Source organism: Trichosurus vulpecula, chromosome 1 (genome assembly GCF_011100635.1).
Source record: "Trichosurus vulpecula isolate mTriVul1 chromosome 1, mTriVul1.pri, whole genome shotgun sequence".
Classification (NCBI taxonomy): domain Eukaryota; kingdom Metazoa; phylum Chordata; class Mammalia; order Diprotodontia; family Phalangeridae; genus Trichosurus; species Trichosurus vulpecula.
The window spans coordinates 425,582,710-425,602,632 of NC_050573.1; the positions used below are offsets into that span (position 1 = coordinate 425,582,710).

Genomic DNA, 19,923 nt, shown 5'->3' on the forward strand with positions numbered 1-19,923 from the left:
ACAAGGGATAGCATTACTTTGTGCCTTCAAAAGATTGCCTTCTCTCTCATTCATTTTTGTTCCCTAGTGCCTATAAATATAATCATATTTCCCCATCCTCAAACAAAACCATACTTGATCCCCACCAACTATATATAAAATCCCATATTACCCGTGCATTTTGTGGCTAAACTCCTTCATAAGTCTATCTACAATGGGCTCCTCCACTTCATCTTCTCCCACTCTCAACAGTCTACAGTCTGGCTTTCAATCTTATCATTCAACCAAAACAGCTCTTTCTAAAGTTACTAAGGATCTCTTAATTGTCAAATTTATTGGCCTTTTCTCAGTCCTCATTCTTGTTGAACTCTCTGTAGCCTTTAACACTGTCAATCACTCTTTTCTTCTTTACTTGTCCCTAGGTTTCTAGGGCACTGCTCTCTCCTGGTTCTCCTCCTATCTATCTGACCATTCCTCAGTCTCCTTTGCTCGATCTTCATCCACATCACATTGTTAACCTCAGAAAAGGCCTGTGTCCTGGTCCTTCTTCTCTTCTCCCTCTATCGTAATTCATATCTGATCTCATCTCTATGCTAATGATTCTCAAACCTACCTACTTAGCCCTAATTTTTTTTACTGACCTCCAGTCTTGTATCTCCAACTGCCTATTAAACATCTTGAATTGGATGTCATGTAAACATCTTAAACTCGATGTATTCAAAGCTGAACTCATTATCTTTCCCCCCAAATCATCTTTGCTTCCAAACTTTCCTACTACTATTGAGGGCCGCATCATCCTCCCAGTCATCCAGGCTCACATCCTATGTGTTATGCTTGACTTCTGACTCTTACACACACACACACACACACACACACACACACACACACACACACACACACACCTTCAATCTATTGCCTGCTGGTTATTTCCCTTCCACAAGTCTCTTCCCACTCTAGTCCATCCTCTACTCAACTGTCAAAGTGATCTTCCTAAAGCACAAGGGTGACCCATAAACTCCAGTGGCTCCCTATCATCTCTGGGATCAGCTATAAAATCTTCTGTTTGGCTTCATAACCTGGCCTCTTCCTATCTTTCCAGTATTTCTCTATTTTACTCACCTCCTTATACCTTACACTGCAGTGACACTGGCCTCTTTAATGTTCCTTGAACAAGATGCTCCATCTCCAGATTCCATGCATTTTCTTTGGCTGTTCTCCATGCCTAGAATCCTCTCCCTCCTTATCTCCAACTCCTGGCTTCTTTTAAGCTAAAATCCCAACTTCTACTAGACATCTTTCCCAAACCCTCTTAATTCTAGTGCCTTGATGATTTACAATTTATCCTGTATATAGCTTATTTGTATATAGTTATTTGCATGTTGCATCCCCTACTAGATGGTGAGCTACTCAAAAGCATTGTATTCTCAGTGTTTAGCACAGTGCCTGACACATAGTAGGAGTTTTATAAATGTTTCCTGACTGACTGACCCAGCTATCTTTCTAGAGAATTCCCCATAAAAACTTCCTTCCCTGGACATCATTCCTCTACATGTGTTGTCTTTTATGTTAGAGTATAAACTCCTCAAGGGCAGAGAACATCACTTTCTTATTTGTATTTCTAGCACCCAACATGGTACCTGGTATATCGTATGTATTTAATAAATACCTTTCATCAATTCATACTTTAAGGACCTCTGATTTTGACTAAGTGAGCATGTCCTCCATCATTGCTCATCATAAGGACCCCATATCTTACTCTATTGCTTTCATGAGTTGCTGGGGCCAAAAAGTTCTCAGCCTATAATTATCTTATTCTACAGAAAATAAACACTATATTGAATATGAGAGAGTACATAAAATTTTCAACTTTTAAATTCTAACCTGGACTCTTTCCTGGCTGCTAATGTGGACTGATTAACTAGCTCTCTTGAGGAAATTTTGAATAGACACAGAATACAGAGAGCATAATATTCTGAGCCAAGCTTGGTTCTTCGAGTAAATGTTTCTTTCCTTTATCTCATTCTCTGTTTGACTCTGGGTCAACAATAGCATATCTTTACCACATTCTCCATGAGGCTATTTATCCTTCACACCTAATGACACTGTACCTTGTGTGATAAATTCTCTGATATGTTGTACAACCGAGAAGGTATCCTCTTTAGCTGTTAAAGGTATCAACCTTTTAAGTGAGGTGGGGCTCTTATCGCCTTTCATCATTTTCTCATTTCTAACTTTTGATTAGTTAAGAATGCCACAGTAATGTATACATATATTCATTTCACACATACATGAGTCTTTCAAAATGGCTATTTACCAAGGATCAGAAATAACTTACATCATCCAAGCCAAAAGGAACACCTATTTCATTCTGCGAAAAACTAGTGTATGAGTAACTCAATCATTTAGGCTAAGTGGATACAAGGCAGACTAACAGGAAAGGGCATTCTCTTCTCTTTTCATTTCTAATGTTTGCAGCACTGAATCAGTCTGGTAGAGTGGAAATAAAGCTGGATTGAAATCAGAGGACATTAATGTGTATTCTTACTACATAGGCCGGGTTGGGCAAGTCACTTGACTTGCCCAAGGGAAAGGGCTTGGCTAAGTTAAATCCAAGAGTCTTTCAAACTTTTTAGTAGACAACACTGACAGCCAAGAAACAAAATCAACTGATGCAAATTTGGTTCTGCACCATAACCTTAAAAACTGGAGAGCATACGCAAGAAAATCACCCCCTAACACACTCAGACATTTCAGCTGCTCACAGATACCATATAAAGGCTCATATTCTTACTGTTCCTCCCCTAACTCGGCACCATTCAGCTACCTGTTTGGCTATCATTGATGTTTCTTGCTAATCTGTCCACATTCCATAAAGAGAAGTGAAATTAGTTGGTACAAGCAGCTTGGGGAGGCACGTAGAAGGAATAAGAGTATAGTCCAAATGACGGGGGTTAAACCCCACTTTACTCTCTGGAATAAACTGAAGATGTGGAATGAAGTTGGCCCCATTCACTCTGAAAGGGCAAGCTGAGTTCAGCCTGGTGACTACTTAAAAGGAGAAACTGAGGTTACAGAAGTGCCAGTTGCTGTAGTGCAAGGGACTGCCACAATTTTGCCTCAGGTGCCATTTGACAAATTCAACCATTTTCCTCATATGGGTAAAATATTACTATTAATATTATTATTAATAATAATAATACCTAACATAATATGGTTTTTACTATGTGCCAGGCACTGTGCTAAATGCTTTTTAATGTCTCATTTGATCCTTACAACAATCCTTGGTGGGAGGCACCGTTAACCCCATTTTATAGATGAGGAGCCTGAGGTAAACAGCAGTTAAGTGACTTACCCACAGTCAAACAGCTAGTAAGTATATGAGTCTGAATTTGAACTCAGGTATTCCTGACTCCAGGCCCAGGTCCCATCCACTGCACCATCTCGATGTCATTACAAGTTTTGCTATACAGAAGAACTGTGTAACCAACCTGCTTTCATACACTGGCCTCTTACAAGCCATCTGCTGCTATCACAACAAATGAACCTGTCCCAAGAGCTTTCTCTGGTCTCTGTCCATGTACCCTATGTAATAAATTCCCTCCTCGGATATCACCCACTATGAAGAAGAAATTTGTCGATTACAGATCTGGAGCTGAAAGCTACCTTAGTGGTCATTTTGACCAATGCACTCGTCTTACAGATTATGGAACTGAGGCCGAAGAAGTTAAATGATTTGCCCAAGATCACATGTGTAGTAAGAGGCATGGTCAGAATACACATTTAAGTCCTCTGATTTCAATCCACTTTTCTTTCCACGCTACCAGACTGGTTCAGTGGTGCAAGCATTAGAAATTAGAAGAAAACTGAATTATTTTTTTGGTCCATTAACAGTCTACTAATTCACTTCCAATTTAATTTAATAAGCATTTATTTACCACACAGAGCACGCATAATCACTGTGTTTTATTTTTCAAAACGTGCCATTTGGGTATATTCATTTTAGTAGAATTCCATTACAACTAAACATTCTGGAAATTCATTATAAGCACAATTTTTTTTTCCATAACTGAAGGGCTACATAATCACTATTTTAATAAAACATTTCTCATAACCAAAAAAACTGCTTTTAGCTTAGCAGGACTAGAATACATTTTTAAGGACCAAAGCTTAAAAAAGTAGTTCTTGAAACACAGATTAATTTAAAACATACCACAGCCTTCTCGCAATATGTGACACTACTATACATTTAGTCTTTTAAAACTTTCAAAGAATATTTATATTGTTTATGTCTTACTACATCATAGGCAGCTAGGTGGCGCAGTGGTCTGGGTGGGAATCAGGAAGATTGATCTTCCTGAGTTCAAATCTGGTCTCAGACACTTACTAGCTGTGTGACCCTAGGCAAGTCACTTAACTCTATTTGCCTCAGTTTCTTCATCTGTGAAATGAACTGGAGAGGGAAATGGCCAACCACTCCAGTATCCTTGCCAACAAAACCCCAGCTGGGGTCATGAAGAGTTAGACTCAACTGCAAAACCGACTGATTGGGTCATCATAGGACTCACTTGTCCTTTTAAAGGACATCAAAAAACTTCGATACATAACAACAAACAATCCAGGCTAGAGTCAGGTAGAGGAGTCCAAATGGTCTTTAGCTACTGTTGAAGAGCTTCTCCAGTTCATTCCTGACCCAAATTTGCCATTAGACATGTCTTCTAAGATGCAGGCCCTGAAGCCAGGCACATAAAACTGAATATGCAACATTAACTGTAAACAAAAATGACGAACACCAGAGTTCTGAGACCTAATTCAATAAATATACACTTAATATCATTAGAATAGAATATGTCAGTGCCCTTCTCTGACAAGAAGTACCAGGATGCTGTAATACTAATAATGATAATGATAACTAGCATTTACATGGTGGTTTAAGATTTCAAAAAATTTTACAAATATTTCACATAGCAATATTAGGATGTGGTAACAAGAGGAGTAATACATCAAAAAGCACTTTGGAAATGAAAATGATAAGGAAAAAATGTAACTCGGAAAGCTTTTTTTTTCTATGTCAAAATAAAGTGATTCCCTTCCCCCCCCATCTATTTCTTGAATATTCTGGTTAATCATGATCTGAAACATTTTTAATATTTCATGAAAAATTAGGTCCCATATTTTAAAGCTAAAATTTCATTCAGAATTGTTTACTTTAAAGCTATTAGAGCATCACACAGTATTGACAAATTAACAGATCTCTCACTTTGCCTCTAGACTGAGTTACAATGAGATTGTTCCAAATGATTCACTATCTTCAAGACAATTCATGGGGATTTTTAGGGAAGCATCTGACAAGGCCTTCTCAGGCTCAACTCAGTCACTAAAGATCTGTCTCTGCACTTTTCCTCACAATCATAATAATCATTAAAGCAACAATCTGTGAAGCATGCTTATTTTATACTCTAATAATAACAAAATCTCCCATTAGAAAGACTAAAAATACTTACCTCATAACACATATATAAAGAAAAGAGCACTATTAAAAAATTGTATGTAATCATCAATTTCTTGAGGTCAAAGGGCTTGCGGTTTTCCATGAGCTTTGGTCCCAGAGAAGTGACAAAGTAGATATACACTCCAAGGATAAGGGCTTGTGGCAGAGGAGAGGACATGAGTGGCCAATCTCCCACTCTGGGATCTAAAAAAAACAAGATTGCCAACAAACATTTGTTGTGTCAATGGAGAAGATATATTTTTCAAGTGGTTAGAATAGGGTGTCTAAATTGGATAATGAGACATCATAATCAGTAGCATCGTTCCCTAGTCATACAAAAAGGGCAAAGGGTGAGAAAGTCAGCTTGGTACTGTGACCTGAGTAACAAGGACTGAAGTTGGAGAACCAGATTCAACTCCCACTGTGATTAACTGCGTGACCATGGGAAAATCTTTCAATTCTTCTCACCCTGAGCATTTGTCTAAGATAATTAACTTTACATGACTTGTCATCAGGGAAGGAAATTCCCATGGATAACATCATAGCAACCTGACACACTGACATATATAGCCTGAAAAAAAAATGGTTAGTGAAAGCTCTACTTCCATCTTCCAATCAAGTTTGAAAAAAATATGATCTCTATTCCAAATTTGTTTGAATCTTGACTCTTCAAGGACAGTGCAGTCTTCACAGTATCACTGTCAGAGTTGAAAGGCACCTTTGTGGGGCAGCTAGGTGGTGCAGTAGATGACCCTGGAGTCAGGAGGACCTGAGTTCAAATGTGGCCTCAGACACTTACTAGTTGTATGACCCTGAGCAAGTCATGTCACCGAAAAAAAGAAAGGCACCTTCTTGTCCAGTCTCCTGCTTGATACAAGAATCCCTTACCTTTCAAGGGGATTATTCATCTTTTGGCTCAAATCTCTCCAATGATGGGGTCATACCATCCATATCTTGATACCTAGAATGGACTCTGAATATCATTGAGTCCAATACCCTCATTTTACAGACGAGAAAACTGGGCCTACAGAGGTTAAGTGATTTGCCTGTAGTCACACAAGAAGTAAAAAAAGAATTATCTGTTATGGTAGACTGTGATCAGTGATCTTTGAAGTTAGTATTGCAAATGTTTTGGGGCGCCACGAACCTATGGGAGACAGTGAACTTAATAAATGTTGTGTGTGTTCTGACTGCTCTACCTACTACCTGTCCCCCATTTCTCTCCCTCTCCTCAGGCCTCCCTAGTCCCTGAGACACGACAATATTGAAATTAGATCAGTTAATAACCCTACAATGGCCTCTAAGTGTTCAAGTGAAAGGAAAGGTCAATTAACGTGGCAAACTTCATTGTCATCTTATTTTTTTTAATAAGAAATAAATTTTTTTATTTTTAGTTTACAACACTCAGTTCCAAAAGGTTTTTGGATTCCAAATTTTCTCTCCCTCCCTCTTCTCCCCCCCTCCTCCTCAAGATGGCATATAATTCAATGTAGGTTCTACATATGCCTTCATATTGAACTTATTTACCTAATAGTACAGTTGTAAAGAATTATAACCAATGGAATGAATCATGAGAAGGGAGAAATGAAACCAAAAAAGGAGGAAAAAAAGAGAGCAAAAAGTTTGCCTCAATCTGTTTTCAGACTCCATAATTCTTTTTCTGATTGTGCATAGCTTTTTCCACCATGACTCTTTTGGAGCTGTCTTTGAATCTTGCATTGATGAGTGGAGTCAAGTCTATCAAAGTTAGTCCTTACAGATACTGTATGTCTGTAATCATATGTATTAATCTCCTGGTTCTGCTCCCCTCACTCAGCATCAATTCATATAGGTCATTCCAGGTTATAATGAAGTTCATCTGCGCCTCATTTCTTATAGTACAATAGTATTCCATTACATTTATAAACCACAATTTGTTCAGCCATTCCCCAACTGATGGGCATCCCCTTGATTTCCAATTCTTTGCCACCACAAAAAGACCCGTTATAAATATTTTTGTACATATGGGTCCCTTCCCCACTTGTATGATCTCTTTGGGATGTAGTGCTAAAAGTGGTATAGCTGGGTCAAAGGGTATGCACATTTTTATAGCCCTTTGGTCATAGTTCCAAATTGCTCTCCAGAATGGCTGAATCAGTTCACAACTCCACCAACAATGTTCCAATTTTCCCACATCCTCTCCAGCATTTATCATTTTTCTGTTTTGTCATGTTAACCAATCTAACAGGAGAGTTGTGGTACCTAAGAGTTGTTTTGATTTGCATTTCTCTAATCAATAGTGATTTAGAGCATTTTTACATATGCCTATAGATATCTTTAATTTCTTCCTCTGAAAACTACCTGTTCATATCCTTTTACCATTTCTCAATTGGGGAATGACTTGTATTCCTATAAATTCAGTTCAGTTCCCTGTATATTTAGATATGAGGCCTTTATCAGAGACACTGGTTGTTGCCACAGCCACCCCAACCTTCACCACCCTGATCAATCATTAGCCATCAACATTGAGGCAAGACCCTTTACCAGGAAAAAGATTATGTCTTAGTGAGGGTTCAGATAATGGTTAGTATTTTTTAGCAATAAAATATTTTTAAAATTAAGGTATGTACATTGTTTTTTAGACATAATACAACTGCACACTTAACAGACTTCAGGACAATATAAACATAACTTTTATATGCACTGGGAAACCAAAAAATTCCTGTTGTGGCTTTATGGAAATATTTACTTTATTAATGTGGTCTGGAACCAAACCCACAATATCTCCAAGTTATGCCTGTACTATAGAGTGAGTAGTAGTAACTCCTCAATGATACTTTTTTCCAAGATTTATTTTTCTATAACATATATCATAATTTAATTAAAGAGAAATTTGAGATCTGTTAGCCTAGTAAACCTCACTAACATCTTCTAGTACTTCTAGAAGTTTCCCTTTACTTTTAAAAATAAGGGAGTATCTTGTTAGACCATCATTGCCATATCAATTAATATAGTCAATGGAAGCCTAGCAACTGATTCATAAATCAACACCTTTGAGCAACACCACTCCAAAGACAGACTTAGGAATAAAAACAATCTCTTACCTTAGCATGGCCTTATAAGGCTTACAGAGCCCTTTACATAAATTCTCTCTAAAAAATAGTTACAATTATACAGAACCGGGAGTGACTAGGAAAACTAGAATAGATCATAAAAATTGGTTGGGACAAAGTTGGAAATGACTGAGGAGGAGCTCAATAGTTAACCTTGAGATAACCTGTTCCCTAAAGGATGATAGCAAGGTCACAGAATTAAGGTGGCTAGTTATTATTCCTAATAAAAGAAATATAGAGGACCTGTGTAAAACCAGAAGACCTGTGTACCTCAGTTTCCTGACTTATAAAATTAAGTTGAATTTGATTATTCAAAAGGTCCCTTCTAGCTCAAATCTAATTGCCTATAAAGCAAAATGTAGTTTTTTCCCTTTAGTATTTTATATTTACCCAATTGCATATAAAAACAATTTTTAACATTCATTTTTTAAAATTTTGAGTTTCATTTCTCTCCCTCCCTCCTGCCCCCAGACAGTAAGCAATTTGATATGTTATATATGTGCAATCATGCAAAACATATTTCCACATTAGTCACATTGTGAAAGAAAACACACCAAAAACATTTTTTTAGATACAGTGAAAAATAGTATGCGTCAATCTGCATTCAGCCTCTGTCAGGTCTTTCTCTGGAAATGGATAGCCTTTTTTCATCCCAAGTGCTTTGGAACTGTCTTGAATCATTGTATTGCTGAGAATAGCTAAGTCATTCACAGTTGATCATAATACAATATTGCTGTTACTGTGTACAGTGTTCTCCTGGTTCTGCTTACTTCACTTTGTACCAGTTCATGTAAGTGTTTTCAGGGTTTTCTGAAATTATCATGCTTATCATTTCTTATAGAACAATAGTATTTCATTACAATCATGTACCACAACTTGTTCAGCCATTCCCAATAATGAGCATCCTCTCAATTTCTAATTCTTTGCCGCCACAAAAAAGCTGCTATAAATATTTTTTACAAATAGATTCGCCCCCACCCCTTTTTAAATCTCTTTAGGATATAGACTTAGTAATAGTACTGTTGGGTCAAAAAGCATTTATAGCCCTTTGGGTATAATTCCAAATTGCTCTCCAGAATGGCTGGATAAGCAGAATGTAGTTCAACTTTACTATATCACTCCTAGACCTGGGAAAACATCTGATTCATTATTTTTTTTAAAAAAGACATCATCTGGGACTTTTCTCCCCCACTACTATCAGCATGAAAAGAACAGATAAATAAAAGTGATTTGGGGTGAAAAAGGATTATTGACTCACATGAGAAGAAGAAAAAAATGAGTTTTTTATTTTGAAAATCATTTTCTACTTTGATTAAAACATTTTTCAGCTTAAAGTTTATATATGCCTAATTTGAGGTGGGGCTGAGATTTCTGTGATTGCAGAGCTATAATTTTATCACTGTGGAGACTTCCCTGGACAAGTTACAACCTTTCTGGGCCTCAGTTTCCTCATCTCTAAAATTAAGGGGGAAGATGGGGAAGCTGGACTGGATGACCTCCAATGTCCCTTTTATCTTTGATCTTATTCCCAGCATGGAAACTCCCTCAAACAATGCAGATCTGCAATTTATAGTCCTACAGAGTTGCCTTGGGGCACCAAGAGGATAAGTGCTTTGACTATCAACATAAAGCCAGTAAATGTCAGAAGATTTGAACCCAGTGCTTCCTGACTCCAAGTCCAGCACATTAATGACTGCACCATGTTGCCTGTCATATGTGTGTCTGTGTTTAAAGATGAATACATTTTGCTCTTACAAAGGGAGTTGAACCAAGAAATGAAATCCTAGACTGCCCCCCCCCATCTCTGGGAATAATAAAAATCATATCATCTAGGAAAAGCTGTCAATTTTTTCATATGCCATTTTCAAAGCAAAAAAGTATCTTGTTTATTAGCAGGATGACTTCAGAAAAACCTGGAAAGACTTACATGAATTGATGCAAAGTGAAGTGAACAGAACCAGGAGAACATTGTACACAGTAACAGCAATATTGTTCAATGAAGAACTGCGAATTCTCAGCAGTATAATGATCCAAAACAATCCCACAGGACTAATGATGAAGCATATTATCCATCTCCAGGGGAAGAACTGATATTGTTTGAATATAGACTGAAGCATGCTATTTTTCACTTTCATTCAAGTCTTCTTGTACAAAATAACTAATATGGAAATGTTCTGCATGATTGCATATGTATAACCTGTATCTGATTGCTTACCATCTCAGGGAGTGGCGAGGGGAAGGAGGGAGAAATAGAATTTGGAACTCAAAACTTTAAAAAAGAACCAAATGTTAATACAGTTGTTTTAAAATGCAATTGGGGAAATACACACACATATACACATATATATTTAAAAGTATCTTGTTTTTACACATATTGTTTAGTTAAGGAACATGTTCATTGTGTAAAAAATTTTTCTTTCCAGATTCCTTTGAAGTTTTGATTGAATATAGGCTAATAATTTTATCCTGGGTGTGCTCACAGTGGAGAGAGAGAAAACATGTGCCTTCTTTTCTGCCCTTGCTTCTCCATCCCGTCTTAACTGGTCTCCACGAATGCACATTGGTAGAAGTATTCTCTTCTTCACAAAGGAGTGACACGCTTGCAGTAAGGTCACAGACTCTCAGGCCAAGAGCTGAAGGGAATCCTCAAGACCTTCTATCGAGTCCAACACCTTAATTTTAAGGAGGAAGAAAGTGAAGCCTAGAGTGGTCAAGTGACCCTCCCAAGGTCACAGGGGGAATAAAATCCAACATTGGATTCAAATTCAGGTCTTCTGACTCCAAATCCAGTTCTTTTGGCTGATACTCAAGTTAAGGAACAAAGAAGATGAAATATCAGCAAGAAGTTCAGAGGCTGGGGACAGTTAGGTGGCACTATGAATATAGCACTGTCCCTGGAATTAGGAGGACCTGAGTTCAAACCAGACCTCAGACATTTACTTAGCTGTGTGACCCCGGGCAAATCATTTAACCCTAATTACCTCCAAAAAAGAAAGAAAAGAAACAAGCAACAACAAAAAAGAAGTTCAGAGGCAATTGGTCTCTACTAAGTGTTTAAAAGCATTTAAAAAAAAAACAATAGTTTCATATATCCTCCATCTACTATGGTATGTTATACATGGTTTTTTTTGGATCAGATAAGTTGATTTCATTAGTGTGGGGGAACACTGAATGAGGAAACTCCCTCAACCAATGCAGTTCAACACCTGCTCTATCTCACAGTTCTACACAGTTGTTGGAGGGCCCTAACAGTTTAAGGGACTTGCCCAGGATCCCACAGATCATATGTGGAACTTAAACCCAGATCCTCAAAGTCCTGGCTCCATTTCTCTATCCCTGATGCCATGCTGCATCTTTGGATGAGTTCAAAGAACTCATCAAAGAACTAATATAACAAAAGAATACAAAGAATGGAATTTAAAAGCATTAACAAAATTCTCATTTCTCTAGCTATTCATTTAATGTATAGTTCTCTCTAGCTCCTTGGTTAGTGGAATAATGCTTTCCTTTTTCTCATTAGCTACATTTGTAATGGGCATTTGGTACAAGTCCAGACCATCTAAGATGGCTACACCCACATAGAAAATACTGGGTACCTGATTGTGGGAGACCAGAGAATTGGTGCATGTGTGGACATTCTGTGTTGGTTTATCATGTGGTTGAGAGCAACCTTTTCCCACTGCCTAGAAATGCTATGTCTTTAAAATTGCCCGACTAAATGCAGCCTGGATCTTTTCTGCATTTGCATTGGAGAATGAAGGACCTCTTCACTCACATGAATCAGGTGACACGTGCAGTAAGAGGGGAGGGTCTAAGAGCCATCTCCTCCCTCCACCTACATAGGCCATGTGACCCTAAGAAACTGGCTAGGAGTTTTGGCCTTTGACAGTCCTTTTCAATTCTAGGTTCAGAGAGTGAAGTCTCTAACCTGAGAGCTCAAGTCACTGGGGTCCAGAAGTTTAGCAATCCAGATGAGATGTTGTAGCCAGTCCAGTTGTTTTTCAGTCAAATCTGACTCATGTGACCTCATTTGGGGTTTTCTCGGCAAAGATACTGGAGTGATTTGTCATTTCCTTCTCCAGCTCATTTTACAGATGAGGAAACTGATCAACCAGCTAGTAAATGTCTGAGGCTGAATTTGAACTCAGGAAGAGGAGTCTTCTTGACTCTAGACCTAGCACTCTAACCACTGTGCCCCCTAGCTGCCCAGCCAGCCCCATGTGGAAGCCCTAAAGAGCAAGGCTGCTGGATGTTAGCCTAGTGGAGCTTTGAACTGAAATTTGGTGGGACTAATGCCATGTAGAAATTGAGCTAAGCTATAAGCCTAATTCCCCTCCCTTCCCCAAAGACTGAGGTGGTATAAGGGGGAGATAATGGCCTCTACACGTTGGGGAAAATGTTGATATGTTTATTCTTACTATATCTCTGAATTGTACAAGCTAATACATTGTTAAGTGGTTAAATGGAGCTAGGGTGCTAGTCACTCAGCCCCTAAAATTAGGAGAACACAATCATCAGTGGTACCAGCCAATGACAAAAGAAAAAAGACTCCCCAACCCTGGAAAACATCGGAGGAAAGCGGGGAAATAAAATGTGACAGACCTGGCCAGAGAGTGGGACCAAAGCAACCCATGTTACCCATTACTTGGCACTAGTTATACTATACTAAGAGCAGGCAATTTATGTGTAGGGATCATCAAAGGTACCCTTGACAAATATTACTTTTAATTAGCTTTGCTTTCAAATATGTGCATTGTTTTTGGACCTGCAGGGCATTTGCAGATTTCTGACCTACTGCCAAATTCTGGCTTTTTGTAGTTCCTAGGTCATAGAGTTTTCCAGCTGAAGTTAATAGGCATGATGTCATCACAGGTCAAAAAACTGTTAACATCAGCAAATTTCCCAAGGGCTGTGGGTACTCAGAATGAGGACTGAAGTCAAGAAAAAAAGTCAAGATTCCAGACCCTCAGTCTTGGGCCCAGGTTGTTGTATTCTTAACTGATTGTTTTCTTTGACATGCATTCAAAAGTGAGCAAATAAACACAGTGAGGACCAAACAAAAGACTACAGAAGCTCTTAGGCAAATGGAGGGAACAAATTCTGGAACAGAGGTTCTTAAAATGTGTGTGTGTGTGTGTGTGTGTGTGTGTGTGTGTGTTTGTGTGTGTGTGCGTGTGTGTGCGCGCACGCACCTGTGTGTTGCACCCTTTGGTAGTCTGGTGAAACCTATGAACCACTTTTCTCAGAATAATTTTTTAAATCATTGAAAGAATTCTAAGTTTCAATTAGGGGTTAGTGAAAATGAAGAAGTTACATTTCCCCACACACACACACAACTAAGTTCACCAGCCCCCTTAAATCTATGTACAACCTCCCTAAGCCCCTGGGGGTGGTTCTTACACTGTGTGTTGAGAACCCCTGCTTATCTCTAAGGTGAGAATTTAAAAAGGAAGAGATGATTAAAAAAGACAACTCTTCTCTATTTCAGACCAGCTTTGAACTAACTATTGGCAGCCTTTTCCTCCCACCTTACCATACCCATTGTGGGCTATCCCACCTTCCTGTACCATGAGGGAGAAGGTTTCAAAGTGGTTTCAATGTTTCCCCTCTACATTTGGGGTACACAGTACCCCAGTATCCTCAGTATCCTGAGTTCATTAAGTCTTTGTGTGCTGGTGGTAGAGGGGGAATTTTTTAAAAATCTTAACTTAAAATACAAGACTTAAAATATTTAGACTGAGAGGCAGGCCTGCCATCTAGCTACATGACCTTGAGAAAATCATTTTAACCTCTGTCAACTTGAATGTTTCATTCAAATTTGATAATTCTACATGCTTTCTTTCCTGGAACAAAGTTAATCATTTAACTAAAAAAAAAAAGCCTTGGCCACAAAGTACTCATTTGGATGTGACAAAGTACTGTTAAATACCCTGTTTTAAAAAAAAGAATAGGAGATCTATATGGGACATACAAGAAATTTAGTAACTTACCGGCATCTTTGATCCATTCATCATAAAGGTGCACAGTTCTGGATGTAAGATCACTGAAGACCATTTCCCACAGGAGTTACTGGATCTCAGGATGGATTCTTCATTAAAAGAAAACAACAAGAAAGCTCTTAGGATCTACAAATGCAAATAAGCCTAAGCTTCTTGCAATGCAATATTCAAAAATGCTAAAAATTTAATAAGGACAACTTGCAAAGCAATAAGCTTTAACTGCAGGCTAATGCATTAGCAGAATACATTTATATTGGACCGAATGCAGTTGCAGACGAGTCAAGTTTTCCACTATTTCAGAGACATGGCTTACTCCAACAAAGATGGTTGCAATGTCATGTACCCAAATGGAAAAGCTGTAAAAGAAACATTATTTCAAGAAATTCAGCAGAAACACCTCCCATTCCAACAACTATATAGGACAATAGCAACTGACCCTGTCTCTGCCATAGTCACTCTGATGTAAAATACAAAGGAAAAAAGAAAGATTCATGAAGATAAGACCTCAGGAGCTAGAGTCAATTACTGAAGTCTCTGATAGTAGGAGAAGTGGAAGTAGAGAAGGGCTTAGATAATGAATTTCCTTGTTAACTGAAGATATAGAGGGGGAGAGGAGGGTTAGGGAACTTAATTTTTTCAAAACAGTATCACCATCCAGTAAATTAAGTATGCTTCTAGGTCGTGGCCTCCTGGTCTTAAAAATGAGGCCTGTGTTTCAAAATCAAGGCCCCTCCTTCCTATATAGTATCATATTGACATTACAACTTAATGTGACAAAATGTTTTAATAGCTTTGTATTGTGAAATACATAAAACATACCAGAAATCATAAAGGTCTTCAAATAAATACTACTTTGAAATTTGCAATTTCAGATTCACAGCAAATAAGTGGGAGATATTTCATATCTAAAAAATATTTCTTTGGGGTCTCTATCATCCTCTCAAACTATTGCCCTGGATTTTTTCTCCCTTTCATAGCCAAATTCCCAAGAGAAAAAACATCTCCACATTTACTTCCCATTTCTCAATCTCTTGCAATTTGGATTCCACACCCATGGTGAATAAAGCTGCACTTGCCAAGGTTACCAATGATCTAGAAATAACTAAATCCTATGGTCTTTTCTCAGTTCTCATCCTTTTTTTTAACCTTTTCTGGCTTTTGCACTGTTGACCACCCCTACCCCTACCCCCACTTCCTGAATATTCTCTCCTCCATCAGATTTTGAGACGTTGTTCTCTCCTGGTTCTCCTCCCAGCTATTTGAACACTCCTTTGATGGATCATCCCAAAGAACCTCCCATTAAAGCATGGGTGTATTCCAGGGCTTTATCTGATCCTCTTCTCTTTCTCTATACCTCTCTCAGTGACATCAACTCCCATGGGTTCAGTTATCATTTCATGCATGTAATGCCTAGATCCATATACCCAGCCTTCAGCTCTCTCTCCTACCTCTCAGTCTGGCCTCAGCAACTTCCAACTGGACATCTTTATTCATGTCTCAAACTCAACACAACCAAAATGGAAATCACCCTCTCTCTCCCTAAATGTCCCTCCGCCCTAATGTCCTTATCTCTATCTAAGCGTGGCCATACTTCCAGTTATTCAGGTTCATGTGGAGATTTAATGAGCTGAATACACAGTATCCTGGAGATTCCTTGCATTTCAAATGTAGTCAAAGTGAGACCTCAGAAAACCTGAGCTTAAAAAGGCCAAGGTCTCCCAAGGCACCCTGAACTACATATGTGTGTGTGTATATGTGTGTGTGTGTGTGTGTGTGTGTGTGTGTGTGTGTGTGTGTATGTATCTGGCCACTGGATCCAGATGGCTTTGAAGGAGAAAGTGAGGCTGGTGACTTTATGCAGCCCTCTCTCACTGAAATCCAATTCACTTGCATGTCATAGTATCACCTCCCTGATGTCCTGGTCCTCTTCAAGAATGAAGGACAAACAGCAGCAGTAACATATATACGTGTGTGTGTGTGTGTGTGTATGTGTATGTATGTGTGTGTGTGTAACCAGAATCCATAGCTCTCTTCAAGACTTCTCAGGTGCCACCTCCTATACCTTGCCTGATCTATCCTCAAATCCCCCAGTTGCAAGTGCTTTCCACCTTCTAAAACTATTTTGTATAAACTTCATAACAATTTATTGGTGTACCGTATTTGCCCATGTATAAGACATACCCTTTTTTGAAAAATGTGGGGTCTAAAAACTGAGTGCATCTTATACAGTGGTTGTAGATTTTTTTTACTTGCATTTCCCTCTTTTTCATGCTTGTTTTTGCGCTCGTTGTAGATTTTTTTTACTTGCATTTCCCACTTTTTCGTGCTTGTTGTCTTTGCGCTCATTGTTTTGCATGTGTGACCAATATATTAGGTTATGTTTTGCCACATTCTGCCCAGAAATGGCTCAGAAAAGATTTTTTTACAGTGCTGAATTCAAGTTAAAAGTGGTCTGGTTTGCAAAAGTGAAAGGAAATCTTGCTGCTGAATCTAAGTGTGGTCCTCCTCCAACTGAAAAAACAATCTGAGACTGGCTATGGGAAGAAGAAACCCTACTGAAAACACCACAGCAGAAGAAGGCCATGAGAGGAAAGTCAGCAAAATGGCCTGATTTAGAGAGGGAATTGAAGATATGGATTGAAGAGCAAAGGGCAATTGGAATTCCTGTGTCCACAAAGATGGTTGAGCATGAGGCAAGAAGAAAAAGAAGTTACTGATTTCAAAGGAGGACACAATGGGTGCTTCAGGTTCATGAAACGGAATGGACTAAGCATGCTTACAAGCACCAGACTTGCCCAAAAGATGCCTGAAAGCTATGAGCAGATGAATAAAACTTGAGTTCAATAACTTTATGTAATACATTTTTTTTTCAAATTTCGGGCCCCAAAATTAAGGTGCGTCTTATACATGGGGAAACACGGTAAATGTTGACCCCTCCCAGATGAAGATAAAATTCTAAAGGGTAAAGACTCCCACTTTTCTATCTATCTCTCCTATACCTAGCACAATGCCTTGCTCCTGGTAAAAGCTAAGTAAATGATTACTGTATTGAATCGAATTCTTCAAATGGTTGCTTGGTCTATTCTTTACTTTTACTTTTTTTTCTGTAGTCTCAGTTAAACTAAATGTAATCTCATTTTTAGTTAACTGACAGTTCTTGGTGAATATACAATCCTTTAAGCTAATATTGGGGAATAGTGAATGAAAAAATCTTTGCCAAATACTATAGTGTCCTGGAATTATGAGACTAGGAGCTCAGGATCATTATTAGATAAGGGGAAACACCGATTCTCCAACCTAAAGAGCTGTCATATGAGGTACACACAGATGGAGCCAAAGCCATTGGAATAAGTAAAAAGGACAATGTGACCTTGGGCAAGTCATTTAATCCCTCAAAGCCCACAGGAAACTCAGTAAGATGGTAAATTACAAAATAGTTCTTCCACCCAATAAGAGGCAGAAGAAGAGAAAATAAATAGCAGTTAGTGATTCACTGCTTAGGGGTGGTAAAAGCCCTATTTGTTGGCCCAGCAACCTGTTGTCTTCCAGGGATATGCATCCAAGACGTAACAGAGAAACCTCACAAGACTGAAGGCAAGGATCCACTTCTAGTCATTCACAGTGGCAAATATGGGACTTCCAGGAGGAAGATTAAAAAGTATCACCAATGTACATAAACACACCATTGAGGCTGTGAATTAGTTTAACCATTCTGGAAAGCAATTTGGAACTATGCCCCAAACGTTATTAAATTACATACCCTTTGGCCCAACAATACTACCATTAAGTCTATGCCTCAAAGAGATCAAAGGAAGAAGAAAAGAACCCATATATTCAGAGATATTTTTAGCAACCCTTCTTATTGTAGCAAATAACTGAAGACTGGAGTGCCTGTCAATTGAGGAATAGCTGAATAAATTATGGAATATGAGCGTAATGGAATGCTATTGTGCCATAAGAAATAAAGAAATGGATAGTTCCAATGGAACTTAGGATGATTTGCATGCATTGATGCAGAGTTAGATGAGCAAAAGCAGGAGAATAATTTATACAATGGCAACATTGTAGAGACAAATAAGACTCAAGAATTCTGATCAATGCAATGACCTGCCACAATCCAAGAAGACCAATGATGAAGCATGCTATCCAAGCAGGCAGAATGAGACTTTTAAAAAAAGCATGGCTAACACAGGGATTTGTTTTATTTGGCTATGCATATTTGTTATAACTGGGGAGCTAGGTGGTGCAGTGGATAGAGTGCTGGGTCTGGAGTCAGGGAAACCTGAGTTCAAATCTAGCCTCAGACACTTATTAGCTGTGTGACCCTGAGCAAGTCACTTAACCCCATTTTCCTCAGTTTCCTCATCTGCAAAATGAGCTGGAGAAGGACATGGCAAACCATTCCAGTATCTGTGCCAAGAAAATCCCAAATGGGGTCATGAAGAGTTGGACACAACTGATAAACAACTGAACAACAAAAGGGGTGGAGTACTAGAGAGCACTATATATTAAGAAAATAAATTCATGTGAGGAAATCCAGAAACTGGGAAGGAAGAGCATAACAGAGAATATTTGGGTGGGAAGAGGGAGAAATGGACATGATTTTTGTCATGAGTATACCCTAGGCCACATGAACAGAAAGAGGAAATAGATCGTGAATTTAAAAAACAGATCATAAATCTAGCACAAAGGCCAGCAATTCAATTATCCACACAGGTACTGGAACTCTCTGTGCGAAAAGCTGAGCAACTAATAACTTCTTTACCTGACTTAGTGATAATTTCATCATTTAAAAATTGGATGAACCAATAAGGGGAAATTCTATTCTGGATCTGATTCTCATTACCAGGTAGGTGCTGGTTGCTGGGGTGGGGATAGGTGATGGAATGGTGGATAGCTTGGGAGTATAGTGACTACTCCATCCTAGAGTTTGTGATGAGGAAAACTGGGCATAGTCTGACATGAACCCTAGATTTGGGGAAAGCAGATCTCAAGATCAAATACAGATTGGATTCCATGAACTAAATAAAATACTTCGGAAGATGTCAATCCAAGAATATTCAAGGATGAAATTATGAAAACACAGAGGGAAATAAGTCAAATGAAGTAGGAAAATAGGGTTTTTCAAATAACACCCAGGAAAATGAGCAGCCAACTCAAATTTTAAAAGGAATGTAGACTAATATAGTAATAGGTTTTGCATGACTAAATACATATAATTACAGCAAATTGCTTACTGTCTCTGGGATGGGGGAGGTGAGGTAAGTAGAGAAGAAATTTGGAACTCAAAAACATTTTTTAACAAATGTTAAAATTGTCTTTACATGAAACTGGAGGGGGAAATAAAATATATGTATTTTTTAAT

At 38.4% G+C, this 19,923-nt stretch overlaps 1 protein-coding gene across 1 annotated transcript in view; it reads right to left on the bottom strand.

Moving 5' to 3' along the window:
• Positions 1-19,923, bottom strand: part of ELOVL7 (ELOVL fatty acid elongase 7) — a 106,253-nt gene that overhangs the window by 17,846 nt on the left and 68,484 nt on the right. The window contains exons 2-3 of the mRNA XM_036767318.1: positions 14,550-14,647; positions 5,481-5,671 (exon numbers count right to left, since the gene is read on the bottom strand). Coding sequence (XP_036623213.1) covers positions 5,481-5,671; positions 14,550-14,613 — 255 coding nt within the window. The 5' untranslated portion in view covers positions 14,614-14,647. The remainder of the gene's footprint in view (positions 1-5,480; positions 5,672-14,549; positions 14,648-19,923) is intronic.